Source organism: Lonchura striata, chromosome 27 (assembly GCF_050655825.1).
Source record: "Lonchura striata isolate lonStrDom1 chromosome 27, ASM5065582v1, whole genome shotgun sequence".
Classification (NCBI taxonomy): Eukaryota; Metazoa; Chordata; class Aves; order Passeriformes; family Estrildidae; genus Lonchura; species Lonchura striata.
Window position 1 is genome coordinate 3,062,741 of NC_140729.1, and position 14,271 is coordinate 3,077,011.

At 50.5% G+C, this 14,271-nt stretch overlaps 1 protein-coding gene across 2 annotated transcripts in view; it reads right to left on the reverse strand.

Moving 5' to 3' along the window:
• Positions 1–14,266, reverse strand: part of DNAJC7 (DnaJ heat shock protein family (Hsp40) member C7) — a 21,575-nt gene extending 7,309 nt beyond the window's left edge. For both annotated transcript variants that reach the window (XM_021532890.4, XM_085561911.1), the window contains exons 1-9: positions 14,025–14,266; positions 6,509–6,597; positions 6,141–6,265; positions 5,941–6,054; positions 5,549–5,623; positions 3,931–4,049; positions 2,635–2,788; positions 1,431–1,595; positions 341–432 (exon numbers count right to left, since the gene is read on the reverse strand). In XM_021532890.4, the coding sequence (XP_021388565.4) occupies positions 341–432; positions 1,431–1,595; positions 2,635–2,788; positions 3,931–4,049; positions 5,549–5,623; positions 5,941–6,054; positions 6,141–6,265; positions 6,509–6,597; positions 14,025–14,251 (1,160 nt within the window). In that variant the 5' untranslated portion in view covers positions 14,252–14,266. The remainder of the gene's footprint in view (positions 1–340; positions 433–1,430; positions 1,596–2,634; positions 2,789–3,930; positions 4,050–5,548; positions 5,624–5,940; positions 6,055–6,140; positions 6,266–6,508; positions 6,598–14,024) is intronic.
• Positions 14,267–14,271: the final 5 nt, after the last annotated feature.

Genomic DNA, 14,271 nt, shown 5'->3' on the forward strand with positions numbered 1-14,271 from the left:
GGAGATGTTCATGGAACAACTGGATGTGGTACTCAGTGCTCTGGTCTACTTGACAAGACAGTAATTGGTCAAAGGTTGGTGCCAATGATTTTGGAGATCTTTTCCAACCCAAATGATGCTATAAATACACCATCAAGAGGCAGTGCCAAATCCAGGCAGGCAGGAGAGGCCACAGGGAGTTAAACCATCCCCTCAGCACCATAAGGAAGAGGACTAAACTCAGGGCCCCACCCCTGCTACTCGGTCAAGCTCCAGATTTGTGATCCTGCCCCTCAGAGCTGCCAGGAGGACACTCCTGCCCACACAGCTGCCCAGGTGCCCGATGCCAAGGTGCACTCACCACTGTGCCCTCCTCAGGTAGGCTTTGACGTACGTGTCGTCCAGCTTCACTGCGTTCGTGCAGTCGTCAATTGCTTCTTCAAGTTTCCTAAGCTGCAACATCAGACACAAGTGAGTAAACCCCACCCAGAGAACAAATTCTGCACCATGACTTTAGGCTAATGAAAGGTGTGAAGAATCTGGGAAAATCTCACTGTTTTCTGTGTCTTTGTCTAGGATTTTTTTCCCAATTTTCCCCAAACACAAAGCTTTTGTTCCCTGGGAAAAAAAAAATCAGAGGCTTGGCCAGTGCCATGACAGAGCTATGTGGTGCTTCTGTGTAAGAAATGCACTCAAAACCAAGGACCTTCCTGATAACAATCCCAATTCTGTGTCCAAACTAATTCCTAGACAGGAAGATAAACCTAAAAATATTTCAAAGAAATCTTTTTTAGAAGAAGTGTTTGTTTTCAGACACAAACACATAAGACATCCGTTATGTGGCCTCCATCTCATCTCACTTCTCAGGTTTTGGGAACTGCCCGTGTCTCTCAACCAAGTGGGGGTGTCTGGGGAGACAGCATCAACATTGGGACAGCTGAGGAAGAAAAATGCCCAGAGGACACAGGGTGGGAATTGGGAGCACTGTCACATGACTGGCTGTTTCTCTGGATAGTGCAGGACTAAAATTCAACAGCAAACTGAGGAACTGGGGCTTTAAATTACATTGGTATTTTTTTAAACATAAAAACACAAAGCAAGATATGATTTACAAGAAGAATAAGAAAATAAATCTGTTCATTCCTGGGAAGGAAACAGACAAGAGTGCTTTTTGCTGACTAAGATAAGGCTAAAGCATGTCCCTCCTCTCCCTCCCACTCCGTGCAGCCCAAGTATTTGAGTTTTGTTTCTGCAGGAGTCGACTGCTGGCTGTTGGGAGCTGATCCAAGTGTTGTGCAGGCACAAAACCCTGAAACACTGCCCATGGCCTCAGAGATGCAGCTGCCCAGCAGGCAGGGGAGCCTGTGCTTTCCAGAATAACTGATCTGCAGTTTATCACTGCCATGGTGAGGGATATGGTGACAGATACCTGCCAGGTGAACGTCCCTTACCTTTGAATTAACCGTCCCCCTGTTGCAGTAGAGTTTGGCATTTGTTTTGATATTATTTGGGTCTATTCCTAGTGCCTCTGTGTACAGTTCATACGCTAGTTTGTAGTTGCCTTTCTTGAATGCTTTATTCCCGTCTTCCTTCTTCGCTTTAAGTGCTTTGGCATTCTGAAAGGAAACACACCTGGGTAAGGACACGAGGTCAGGGGGCCAAGCACCTTGTTCAGCCAGACAAGGGTCCTCAGGCACAACAGTGCTAATCTGGCTTCACACACGGCTGCAGGATACAAGCCACAGCCTTCCTCCAGCAGCTGAAATGATCTCACTTTGCCTTTCCTCCAAGAGAAGCACTAAGGAACAGCCAGTGCCAGTTCCAGGCAACCTCCATAGGAAAAAGGCTGCCTAATTTTTAAGAAGTAAACATGACAGTGCAGTAAATTTATAGATTAAAATAAAAGGAGGAGGGAGCTCACTTTTTGAGAGCACATGAACAAATTTAAAGTCGGTTGAAGAACCATACCAATGAAGGAGCAACACGAAGGAACAGTGCTGTTGTCTTGATTTTTTTAATATTTTCTATAGTTTTTCAAGTTTACATTCCTGTAGTAAACTTTCTCACACAACTTTCTGTAAATACCTTATTGCTTTTATATTCTCTTATAGAAGAGGAGAAATTTGATGGACTGGTAATTTGCCTAGTGTCGTTGGAGAGGTGACACTTTCACCCTCTGATCTAGTGTCACCTTTGGAAAACTAAAAGTGTTCGAGTCAAAAATAAACTGCCCCTTTTTACCTTCACAAGAACAGAGGCGTACGTCGTGTTTTCTCGTGTCCTATAGTAAGTAACACAGTGTCAAATGAAAGTCAGGATATTGGCCTGGATTTTGGACCTGAAAGTCAGGAGTTCCTTTAAAACCAATGTATCTGGTTTTATTGCTCCTCTATCTGATCAGGGAACGAATAAGAGTGAAGGGGAGGCTGCTTCAAAGAATGACAATCTGCTGAGAAAGAGTTTCTAGGAGCTTAGTTTTATCTGAGGCAGCAGCTGGTTGTCTTTGGGAAGGGTTGGACAAACTGCCTGCTCCTGGAGATCCGGGAAACGCAATGATGAGGGAGCGAGAAGGGATTGATCCAGCAGAACCAAACTTGGATGGGTTTAAAAAACCCCAAATCCTGGTGGTTTTGCAGCCCCATCTCCACCACTTACCCGGCAGGCAAGGCAGGCTTTCTCGTGGTCGGGGGCCATCCTGAGGGCCTGCACGAAGAACTGCACGGCCTTCTCGATGCAGTCCTCGTAGTACAGGCACAGTCCGCGCACGTACAGCGCGTCGGCGTTGGTCGAGTCCATCCGCAGGATATCGCTGCAACACACAGCAGTGAGGGACATCCTCCCTGCTCCCGCCTCCTTCTGACCCCCACACGCACCTTCCTCCACTGAGGGACCCGTGCGAAACCAGGGCTTCCCTCTGGCTGCCCTGGCACCCTGGCAGGGGTCAGGAACCCCCCTGGACAGAGCCCCAGAGACACTGGCTGTGATCTCTGTCCATGGAAAAGAGTTTTCAATCTTACAGGGTGAATCACAAGCTCTGAGTGTTTGATAGAAGTAATAATTAAGTGTGGCAGAGGTGCAAAAGTAAAATTTTAGGATTCTAGATGAGGGGTCCAAAGGGGACAAGATGGAGGAAATTGGGTGTGCCTTGTCCTTTTTCTCCTTCTTCATGCCCTCTATGTCTCACTGTGGTGTTGGCATTTTTCTGTTGGTTCAGGCTGGGGACACACTGTCCAACGTAGGTGACAGATATTGGCACGTTATTGTAAATCCAGCACAGGGAGTTTCTGGTATTTAATGTTTGTAACATCCCACTGAGGGATGTTACATTGGCACGTTATTGTAAATATAGCACAGGTAGTTTGTGGTATATAATGTTTGTAACATATACCAGAAACTGGGGACTGGATTTAGGCTGGGGATACACTGTTCAATGTAGGTGACAAATATTGGCACGTTATTGTAAATATAGCACAGGTAGTTTCTGGTATTAATGTTTGTAACATCCCACTTAGGGCAGAGCCCTGCAGGACAGACCTGCAGCAGGGCAGCAGAACATGTTAGAGATAAACCAGAATAAACAACCTTGAAAGCAGCACAGAGGAATTATGGCTTCTTCTTTGGCATCAGGGCAGAAAGACAGAGACTTTCTACAATCTCAGAATCATCAATACCACAGATTCCAACAGGTACCCAGTTATTTTAACAAGTCTGTGGTACAGGTAAGGCAAAAGGACAGAACCTCCTCAAGGAGGATGGCTGGTTGTCAATGGGGTCTGGATGCAGCTTCCCAGGAAGATTAATGGGAATAAATTCACTCACTCCCCTCCTCACCACAACATGCACTAAGGAATATTTGTATTTTATATTCCCTCACTTATTCCAGGCATGGAGCACAGGCAGCAGCCAGAACACCCCACCAGGTGCTCTCAGCCCCAGCCCTGGGACACTCACCTGGCCACAGACTGTGCCTCGGGGTACCGGCCCAGCAGCGCCAAACACTCGGCCTTGAGGATTTTGAACCGGTGACACGCGGGAGCGAACTCCAAAGCACGATCCATGCAAAACACAACCTGGGGTGGGAGAAACACAGCCATGAGCCCAGCAAAGAGCCAAGGGCCTGGTCTGAACAGCTGGCCCATGCCTGAGGTTTGTGTTTGACCAGGAAGGCGAGTGTGCACACACCCACCTCCACTGCTGCTGGAGACACGTTGCATTGGAAAATTTTCCTCATAAGCAGGTTGTGCTTTTCAAAGGGCTTTGTGTGTCAAGGTCTGAGGCATCTGCTGCATTACTACGACAGAGCACTACACAAACTCAAGGGACACCTGTAAGAGGTCCCTTTAACTACTCTTCTAAACTGCAAGCCCTAAAGAAAGGGCCAAGAAGGACAATCCTGGCCCTGTTTCCTGCAGTATAAAGCCATGTGGGAGGGACAGAAATTCAATAGATTGAGACAGTTTGGACTGGACAAAACACAAAAAAGTACAGTGCGAGGACTGATCTTCCACTGGCCTGACAGCCATGGGCAGGGTGAGCTAATGGGTCTTTTCCATCCCTGCACTCTGGTGGGGACATCTGTGCAAGAACAGGGCATTGTTCCCCAAGGTTCATCTGCTCCTCAGCCCGTGACATCACGGGGCCCTGCTGTGGGAAGCACTGTGCTCCAGAGCCAAGGGCTCCTGGGTGAGGCAGGAGCAGCTCTCCAGAAACAAAGATCACGTTTCATGTTAGACTCCCCAGTGAAGTGGGACTGGGGAAGTGAGGGACAGATGCAGATGCCCAGGACATGCAATACAGGCAGGGCAATTCCTACACAGGAAATTCAGATTGATTACACATCCCATTTGCTCCTCAGAAACAGGTGACACAAAGCTGGGATTTACCCTTCCAAAATCTTGAGCTTAGCCTAAGAGTGACCTGAACAATGAGCTCAATGTACTGGACAATCTCTTTTCTGGGATAAATCTGAGCCTTACATGCATCCACTGCACGGAAACAGTTGCATGAGAAGTGCTTGGTGCCTTTCAGATTTCATGCTGTCATTTCTCGTTCTATCAGGTCAGTACCAGTTGCATCCTGTTACAATCCTTGGGAAGAAAGATTTGGAAGCTGTGAGGAGAATGCCCCATGCAGATCTGCATTCCTCCTTGTATGACCCTGACTGGCACACAGCACACCTTTTTTTTTTTTTTTTTTTTTTTTTTTTTTTTTAAAGAGTTGAGAAAGAAGAATCCTGGATATACATTTCAGAAGCAAAGCGTGATCAAATGCTGCTGCTAACAAAATCTATCTCAAACAGCTCAATCATGACTCTACTCACCCTACAAAGCAAACAGTGACAGAGGGTTGGCCTGAGCCAGTCATCTCCTCATTTGTCATTTGGTCAGTGCTCAGGGAGCACAAGCTCTGCCACTTTCAGAGCTGACACAATTCACCAGCCAGCCCTGCTCCAACTGATGTGGCACAGCACCTCCCAAATACCCAGCCAGGAAACCTGCCACACACCTGCCTGGGCCACGTCAAACACACCAGTTCTTATATAAGACCACACCAAACAAGTTAATCTCACCTTCCTGAAATCCCGTTTCTCAAAATCCACTTCAGCTATTTTTTCATACTCAAGCACAGTCGTGGCATTCTTCAGCTGAAAGACAGAACACACAAGTGCTGCAGGACAGTCTCTGCTCTAAATGCCACCAATCAGCACTTGAACAGCCAATCCCTAAATGTCAGAGCCAAAACTACTGCAGACCATAGACCAATAATGCAGATGACATGAATACTTTTGCCATCATTAGAATCAGTTTGAAATAAAGTGGCTGAACTGAGAGTCCAGGAAAATGTACCCTGTGAAAGAGACACAGGAGTGGCAGCTGCCTTACACTGCTCTCCATTTCTCCTTTGGCCAGCTCAGCCTCCTCAGCATCTACTGGGGATAGTTAAATCTGAAGATTCTCTTACCTCCTGCTGTGCCTGGGTGTTCTTATGATCCAGTTCTAAAACTCGTTGAAAGCAGCGGCTGGCAGCCATGGCATTCCCTAGGGAAAGGTGGCACTTCCCTTCCCGGAGATGGCCCTGGGGACACAGGGAAGAGGGAGTTGCAAGAGCTGTAGCAGGTGCAGACAAGGGACTGAATGAGGTGCTTGAAGTTCTCCACGTACCCGTACAAAGCTGTCATCCAACCTGACTGACTGCTGAGCGTCCTCCAGGGCTTCTCGGAACCTCCCCAACATCATGAGCGTGGCAGCTCTGTTCCCATAATAACTGGCATTATTGGGACACTTATCTGGAGACAATGCAAGACTCACTATCAGCGTAATGCAGCAGCTGCACAACTCCTGGCACTCAAGAACATTGGCCCTGACTGGCATTATCGATCTGGTGACATTTCCCAAGGTAATTAAAGCAGGCAAGAGGTTTTCATTCAGCATGTGCTGTCAGAAACCCCACTGCTGTGTTTGAAATCAGCAACCAGCTCCAATTTTAGACATGGTATTCAGTAAAGATTGATATTATCAGCTGTTCTCACCTATGGCTTTTGTGTAGTAGTTGAACGCTTCGTTGTAATCTTTCTTGGCATAGTATGCATTTCCCTGCTCCTTGAATGCTTCTGCTTCTCTGAAAGGAAGCAAAACACCACATTTTCAGAAGAACTGAGCACCAGACAGATTGTGACCATGGCAAGCATTAGACCCCCAAGCAGTAGAACTGTTTAATGCTGCAAATTTAAGCTGGTTCTTGTGAGATCTCCTCAGCACACACTGCCCAGCACACCCCATTTCCTGCTGGCTCCCAGGTACTCCAGCGCTTTACCCAGGATACTCAGTGATATTTCCTGGCCAAATTTTACAGGGATGCAAGAGAAGCCTAAAGCCACCTTTGAGTCCCCTCAGAGACCAGCAGAACACCCTGGTATGGAGTTCATCCAACAGCCTCCTCTTGCAAGGTGCTGCATCTCAGAACAAAAGAGATAGTGCTGGCTCTTTCAGGAGTCCCACATACTTACAAACCAGAGCCAAGAACAATTTCCACATTCAAAAGACAGCTAAATCAAAAAGAAATATGGGTACAAGCCTGCAACAGAAGCCTGGCACTGCCTTGGCAACAGGTCTAGAAATAGTCCTCACACTCAAGAGCAAGCATTTGCAGAGACAGTTTGGGACATTTAAAAACACACAACATATGGTTTAAAGCAGCTTCCCTTAAACTCTCGAAAGCAAAGCTTCCCCTGAGGGAAACCAAGGCTCTTCTCTTCCCTCATCTCCCTTCAGCCTTTCACCTGCACAGAGCAAGAGGGAGAGCACATCACAGTGATGGAACAGAGAATGCGAGCAGTGCTCAGCAGGCTGACCTGGGAGAGAACAAAGGGAATTGTGTTGGAACAAGTTCCCATGTTTTCAGCCTTGCTTAGGCTGCCATTGGCCATTCCCACACACCAGCTCATGCAGGGGTTGTTTTCACAGAGCCATCACAGATTTCCCAGCTGGCAGAACAATGGACACTGGGAGCTGGCAAGTGTGCTCTTCACTTTCAGTTTTAAGTTTTGATGTATGCTTCATCCCAGCCAAATCCAGCCACAGTCCTGTTGGAGTTAAACCCTGGGAGGAGATGAGATGGGTGAGAACTGTGGCACAGCAAGGGGCAGCACACACCCACTGCACCCCAAGGCCTTTGTCCTGGCTCCAGGGTCAGCTCCTCTCACCCCTGCTCCAGAAAATGATGAACTGGCCCATTGGAGATGGGAAACTGCCACCCCTCCTCTGCCACAGCCCTCCCAGCATCACACCCGAGGCAGGTGCTGCAGCCTGGCTTTTCCTCAGGAACTAGGACCCACCAGAGTCCCAGGAGCAATGCACTCTACCAGCTACACTGATATGCAACAAGGATACGCCTGTGGGATGGATCCATATAACAAGCATGAGGATGCAAACTCTGCACGATTAAAATGTTTCCACACACAACCACCTTTTTTGAATATTACAGATCAAATATCTAAAACTACTCAGCCCTTCTGTACGTTTGGAACCTGGGCAGTAAAGAGTTTCACTGTTCTCTTGTTTCTGTAATGACAAATAGAAAAGAAAATCACAGATCCTATGAAAATTCCTTCCCTCAGGTCTTTGTTGTACAGTCTAAAGAAATGGGTGAACAGTCTTAATGGCAGGACTCACCTGAGCCACCACCAGAACCTGTCCAGCACAGTGGGCTGAACCACAAGTCTTTTAGCCATTTTACCTGTCCTTCATGAGGAATTACCATCTAATAGACACAGCTAAAGGCTGGCTGCCAGAGCATCCCATCTGCCACAAACTGCTGGGAAGAGCTGGGAAAATGGGAGAAAGAAAACATAACCCTGGCGAAACAAATTTTCAGAAAGCACCGGCGCACTGAGATGCCAGAGAAACACTCCCACACAAAGATTACTGTTTTCTACTCGTTTTTATTGGTCTGTTTTCCTTTTAAGCATTTTAATACAGATCAATGCATAAACAAGTCACAGAGCCTCGGGTGACGCTGGCAGAAAGGAGAGCACAGGTATTTCTGCTACTCACATGGCCTAAGGCTTAATGATGAAGATTGTGAAAGCAAATCACCTCCACAGCAGGAAGGCAAAGGACCTGCTGGAGCTGTCAGGCTGGGCTCGAGCTCCAGCACCAGGACAGAAGCAGCTCTGCCCTGTTGTGCCCTGATGACATAGAGAGCACACAGCCCTTGTTTACCATGGCTCTGGCTCCAACAAGGAGAACTGCAGCCCTGATCTCACTGGGGATTGTTTCACCCCAACAGATGCTGCGGCCTGAATGAGCTCATTCTGCCTCCTGCGCTGCTGGGGCCTTCACTCCCCACTTGCTACTTTTGACACTGAAGAAGAATCGTGCTTTGCTAAAATACGCCCCCGGCTGAATGGGTGGCTTTGTGACAGGCTCGGTGTCTTCACTGGGCTGCTCCATGCTGGACACAGAAACAGAGAAGAGCTGCACCAAGGAGCTGGGTAAGAAGCTTGTCTTTCATCACTCACATGCACCACAGGCACAGGAGGGGCTGGTGGGAGTGATTCTTCTTGCGAGCAAGGCAATTATTTTTTTTTCTTTTATGGTATTTCTCAGAATCTCTAATACTTGAAATACTTCGGTCACAGTCACCCCAGAGAACCTGCCACCATGGAATAATTTGGGTTGGAAAAACCTCAGAGATCTCTTAGCCTTGACACCAATCACCACCTTGTCAACCAGACCAGAGAGCACTGAGTGTCACGTCCAGTCATTCCTTGAACATCTCCAGGGATGGGGACTCCAACTGCTCCCTGGGCAATGCCTGACAACTCTTTCTGCCAAGAAATTCCACCTGACATCCAACCCAAACCTCTTCTGGCACAGCTGGAGACCACGGAAGACAAGCAGCAGCTGCGTACACTGACACTCCCTCACACACTCAAGCTCTGAGGATGGAGCTTGCTGCCTGCCTGGAGAGAGGAACCAGCACAAGGCTCCTTCTCCTCCCCGTGCCCTGTGAAAGCTCAGCCCCTGCTCGTTCCCAGCACAGCAGCTCTCAGAGAAGCCATCCTGCACACAGTGACACAATCCCACGCTTGCCTAACAACTCCTGCCTCCTCCTCAGAGCTTCCACACACTGCCCCCGCTCGAGTGCCGATCGTGGCTTCCACCTCCCACTCCAGCTCCCAGTGAGACTCCCGCAGACACCTGATTTTCTGTCATGGGAAACCTTCAGGGATCTGTAACCCAGCAGCTCTTGATCCAGGTGTGCTGGTATAGCCGCTGGGCAGGAATGTGCCAAGGCAATACCACCAGTGACAGAAATCCAACACCTAAGCAAAAGTGGCAGAGTCACTATTTCCCAGCTCTCCTGACCCTCACTCCCACTTCACTGCCTGCCTCCATTATGAAACGGTGGCAAAACCCTAAAATAGACAGGATTTAAGGAAGGCTCCAAAATCCTATCCTGACCAAGTAATCTTTCCTGTTATGTTCTGGCAATTTTGTGCAGTTCTTGCAGAAGCTTTCCCATCAATAGGATATGGTGCCTTTATCAGGCATTTTTGGGGGTGAAATCCCACCCAGATTCTCAGCTGTCAGATGTGACTCAGCCACTGGGGTAAAATAAGTTGGGTGATCTCAATTCAGTTTACAGCGGACAGATGTCTAGAGCTTAAAATTAGCCATCATGTTTGCCCCTGGACATACAATACTCTCCCCTCCCTTCTTTCAGGACTTGGAAGAGAAACAAAACACTCCCTGTGCCAGAAAGATACATAGGGTACACTTTAGACACTGGTCCTCAGGTGAGATTTGACACTGAGTGAAGATTTAGGCATAAGGGAATATATATTTACAATTTCCTCATGAGGGGCTGCAGAGGGGCAAACACTGTGCTCTTCTCTCTGGTGACCCCAGGGAATGGCTGGAGCTGGGTGAGGTTGGATTTTAGGAAAAAGTGCTTCCCCCCCAGAGGGTGTGTGGGCACTGGGACAGGCTCCTAGGGGCAGTGGATACACACACTCTGTGTGACAGGCTGCTGTGCCATGCTGGGCAGTGCTGACATGCCGAGGGCAGAGCAGAGCCTTTCCTGGCACATCAGCTCCCCCCAACGCAGCACAGACACCATGGCAGAGGCTCCACGCAGCCCCCAGCCCGGGAAATCCGAGTCTGGACACGCAAATATCGACATGGATGGGCCAAGGACTTGCCCAAAGGGCTGCCTCGAGCCTCCCTAAGAGCAGAGCTGAACCTGAACACACAAGGTGATCAAACCCTCAGAATGTTCCTCGTAAATGAGGGCAAACGCGAAGGCCAAAAGAGCCACAAGAAACAAAATACGGCACAAGAAATCCAAGAACTGCCCCAAACCTTCCCTGCAGCCACGAGTGAGAACAGCAGCCGAGCCCCAGCTTTAATTGTGCCGTTATGTAATTCCCAGAGCTCGGAATTAACCTAATTCCCAGCAATGGCCCCATCCCGGGCAGGGCCACAGTGTAACTTTTGTGAAAAACCCATGGAAGGGTCTAGAATCAGCCTGAGTGCTTTTTTTGAAGGAAGCAATTCCTTTTGAATGAAGGAAGCCAACCAGCTTAAGAATTCCATGGGAAAACAGCTGCATCTACGTTATGATTCACCTCAAAAAAGCACATTTTGTGTTAAGGAAATAGGTTGAAACTGTTAGTATGGATCACCTTTCCCTACTAGATAAAGCAACTGCCTAAGTTAGATATTTAAATACTCTGCAGATGCACAAGGAAGCAAACAACAACTTGAGTACCTTCTGCTGCTTCTGGTATGATCATGAGATCATAAAATAATTCCAGATGAGTAAAATGGGCTGGTTTATCACCTGGGAAGTCCAAGTGCCCATTTACAGGCAGAAGAGGAACAGGAGAGCCTTCTCCAAGTTATCCCAGAAGGACCTGGTGCCCCTCAGATGATTCACCCCGCTCCTGCCAGCGCTGCCCCAAAGCTGGCGAGCAAGGACAATTATTCTGGAGGAGCCTCACTGAGATGCACCTCACCCCATGCACTGGAGAAGCCTCTTGGTGCTCACCAACACCTGACAAGCTCCAGGCAACACCTGCAGACCTGGCCAGGGACCCACAGCCTGGCCAGGCCCAGAACCTCCAGGACTCTGTGTGGGCCACTCCTTGCTCGTCACTTTGCTGTGGGAAATGTCAATGTCCCCACAGAGGCACCAACACATCCCAAACCTGCAGCAGGGGCTCTGCAATCTCTTAACAGTATTTTCCCAACAGCTGGAGGTATTTCTTTTCAAGAAAAGAAAGCTCCCACATGATCCAGTGCTGAAGAAGGAGAAAGATCCAGCCTGGAGGATGCACAGGAGCCAAAACCCAGAGTTGCCAGGAAGATGACAAGGAAATTCTCCCTGGCAAAGCTCCAGGGGCCCAAGCTCATAAAGCAGCTGGGAGCAGGGAAAAACTGCTCCCATGGGTGAGAAACATTTAAAATTAATGAAGAATCAAGTGAGTTTGTAGGGGTGGCCCAGTCCTGCTCATCAGCTGCTCCGCACTGGTGCACCAATGGATAAAATTAACACAATTACATCAACACTTCCTGCCAGGACCCCAACCATCCATGAGGCAGCAGCAGACAATAATTATCCTGTGACCACACTCCATTCCTGTGCCCTGGACACCCTGGGAGCCCTCTGGCATGTCTGCAGCTGCTTCAGGGCGTTAGTTACAGCCATTCTGAAATGCAGATCTCCCCTTTTGCTTGTTTTCTAACTTCCCAGTTTTATTAAGCCACAGAGAACAGAATCGTGCATTTGGACAAGGTGAATCCTTGAGCAAAGTATCCATATTCTGCCATACTGTAATCCCTAAATGGAAACAACAGAACATGGAACCCTCATTGCTGAGTTATCATAAGGATTCTGAAAAGGTCTGCCCTTATTTCTGATGATTTTTACCGAAGTGAGTGAAGATACACCTCAAAGGCTGCACCAAATCAATGCGTCCCATGTGGAGCTCACCCAGCTCTTACCTGGCCTGGGATATCTCACAAACACCTGACACCTTCTGAAGCTCCAACTCCACTCCCCAGTGCAGCAGCTATTGCTCTGATTTCCATGAGAGCCATTGAACTACTGCAGTGAAACAGGAAGGGCTGGGGTAGGGAAGAGGTTAATGCACAGAACTGCACAGAAATCAGGTTGTGCAGGGCTGGCTCCTCCAGAGCAACACCAAAGAATCAGCTCCTGCCCATATGGGTCCATTTCAGCACGGGAAAGGTGTTACATTCCCAGAAGAACACGAAAAGGAAACGCTGTGAAGGTGCCTAATGAAAGCGGTGCACAGCACAGCCTCAGGAATGAAGAAAGGAGCTGGAGGTCACTACCTGCAGACACCTGTGCCTTCAGCCAGGGTTTTACCTCTGCGAATTTCCACCATTTCAAACTACTCACTTCGCTTGCCCAAGGGGCAGGAGTGATGTGCCCACACAAGCCTGTCCCAGCCCCACAGGCTGGGCGATGTCGGTGCTCTGTGAACCCCAAGTGCCTCTTCAGCAGCTCCTCCCTTCCTGCTCAGCAGGATCTCCCCAGGGAGCTGCTCCTCAGGCCTCAATTCCGTAAAATCCCTTGAGCCATCAATGGGAGGCTGAAACCACCATTCCTCAGAGGCCACTTTTGGTTTTGTTTCTTCTTCATTCCACTGAATCATCCTCCAGAGCAAATGCCTCAGCTCCTCCAGGAACGGCTCTTTCCTTCCAGCTCCCTGGGTTATGAACCAGCACCTGCCACTATGGAAAACCAGTGGAGTTGCCAGGATTTTCCCACAGCTCACTCACTCCTGGAGGGAAAACATGCAGGAAAGGTGGGGATCCCATCTTACCCCGCCTCAGGTGCCACTGCCAGCTGCACCAGCACAGCACGGACAAACCGAGAGCTCCGGGATGATGGAGCATTCCCGCAGCAGCGCTCTGCCCAAGGAGTCTTTCCCGTTTCCCACAGCAAGGCAGGACAGAGTGGAACCCGCTCTGGGCAGGTCTCAAAGGGACCAGAACCAGGGGAATGGGGTGACGAAGCAGCAGAGGGTTCAGGAGTTTGGAGCTTCCTCTTCCCACGAGTTTAATCCTCCCCTCCCCAGCCAGGGGGAGGACGCGCTCCCCCGGCAGCGGTGAGGGTGTGCGGCCTCGGGACACAGGGTGTGAGCTGCATTGCTGGGACACCCCGCTACCGGGGCGGCTCCTCTAATCCCGGTGCGCACGGCGGCGGCGGGAGCACACCGGGACACAGCGGCACCGCATCCCAAATCCAGCGGCTCCGGGCCCCGCCGCGTGCGGCCCGTGGCTGTGTGGCTGTCACCGCCCGCCGGGCCCCGCCGCGGAGCCCCGGGGCGCCGCCGCTCGCGGCCGGCCCGCACCGAGCACGCCGCCCGCGGGGCCGGCCCGGGCGGGGACCGACCGCAGCTCCGGGCCCTGCCGAGCGCCGCGGCCCCGGGCCCTGCGGCACCCGCAGCCTCGCCGGGCCCACCGGCAGGGACAGGGGCCGCCCTTTCCCCGCCCGGGCCGCCGCTCTACCTGCGCGCCTCCTCGTCGCTGTCGGTCTCGCCGGGCCCGTCGGGCGCCGCCATGACCACATCGCACTCGGCCTCAGCCGCCGCCGCCGCCATCTTACCGCGCGGGGCTGGGCCGGACCGGGGCGGGGCGGGGCGGGGCGAGGGCCGGAACGGGCGGGACCTCCGCCGGTGGGGCGGGCCGGGGCCCGACCGGCAGGGGGCGCCCGCGGAGGAGCCCGGCGGCGGCATCGGGAGGGGCCGGTACCGGG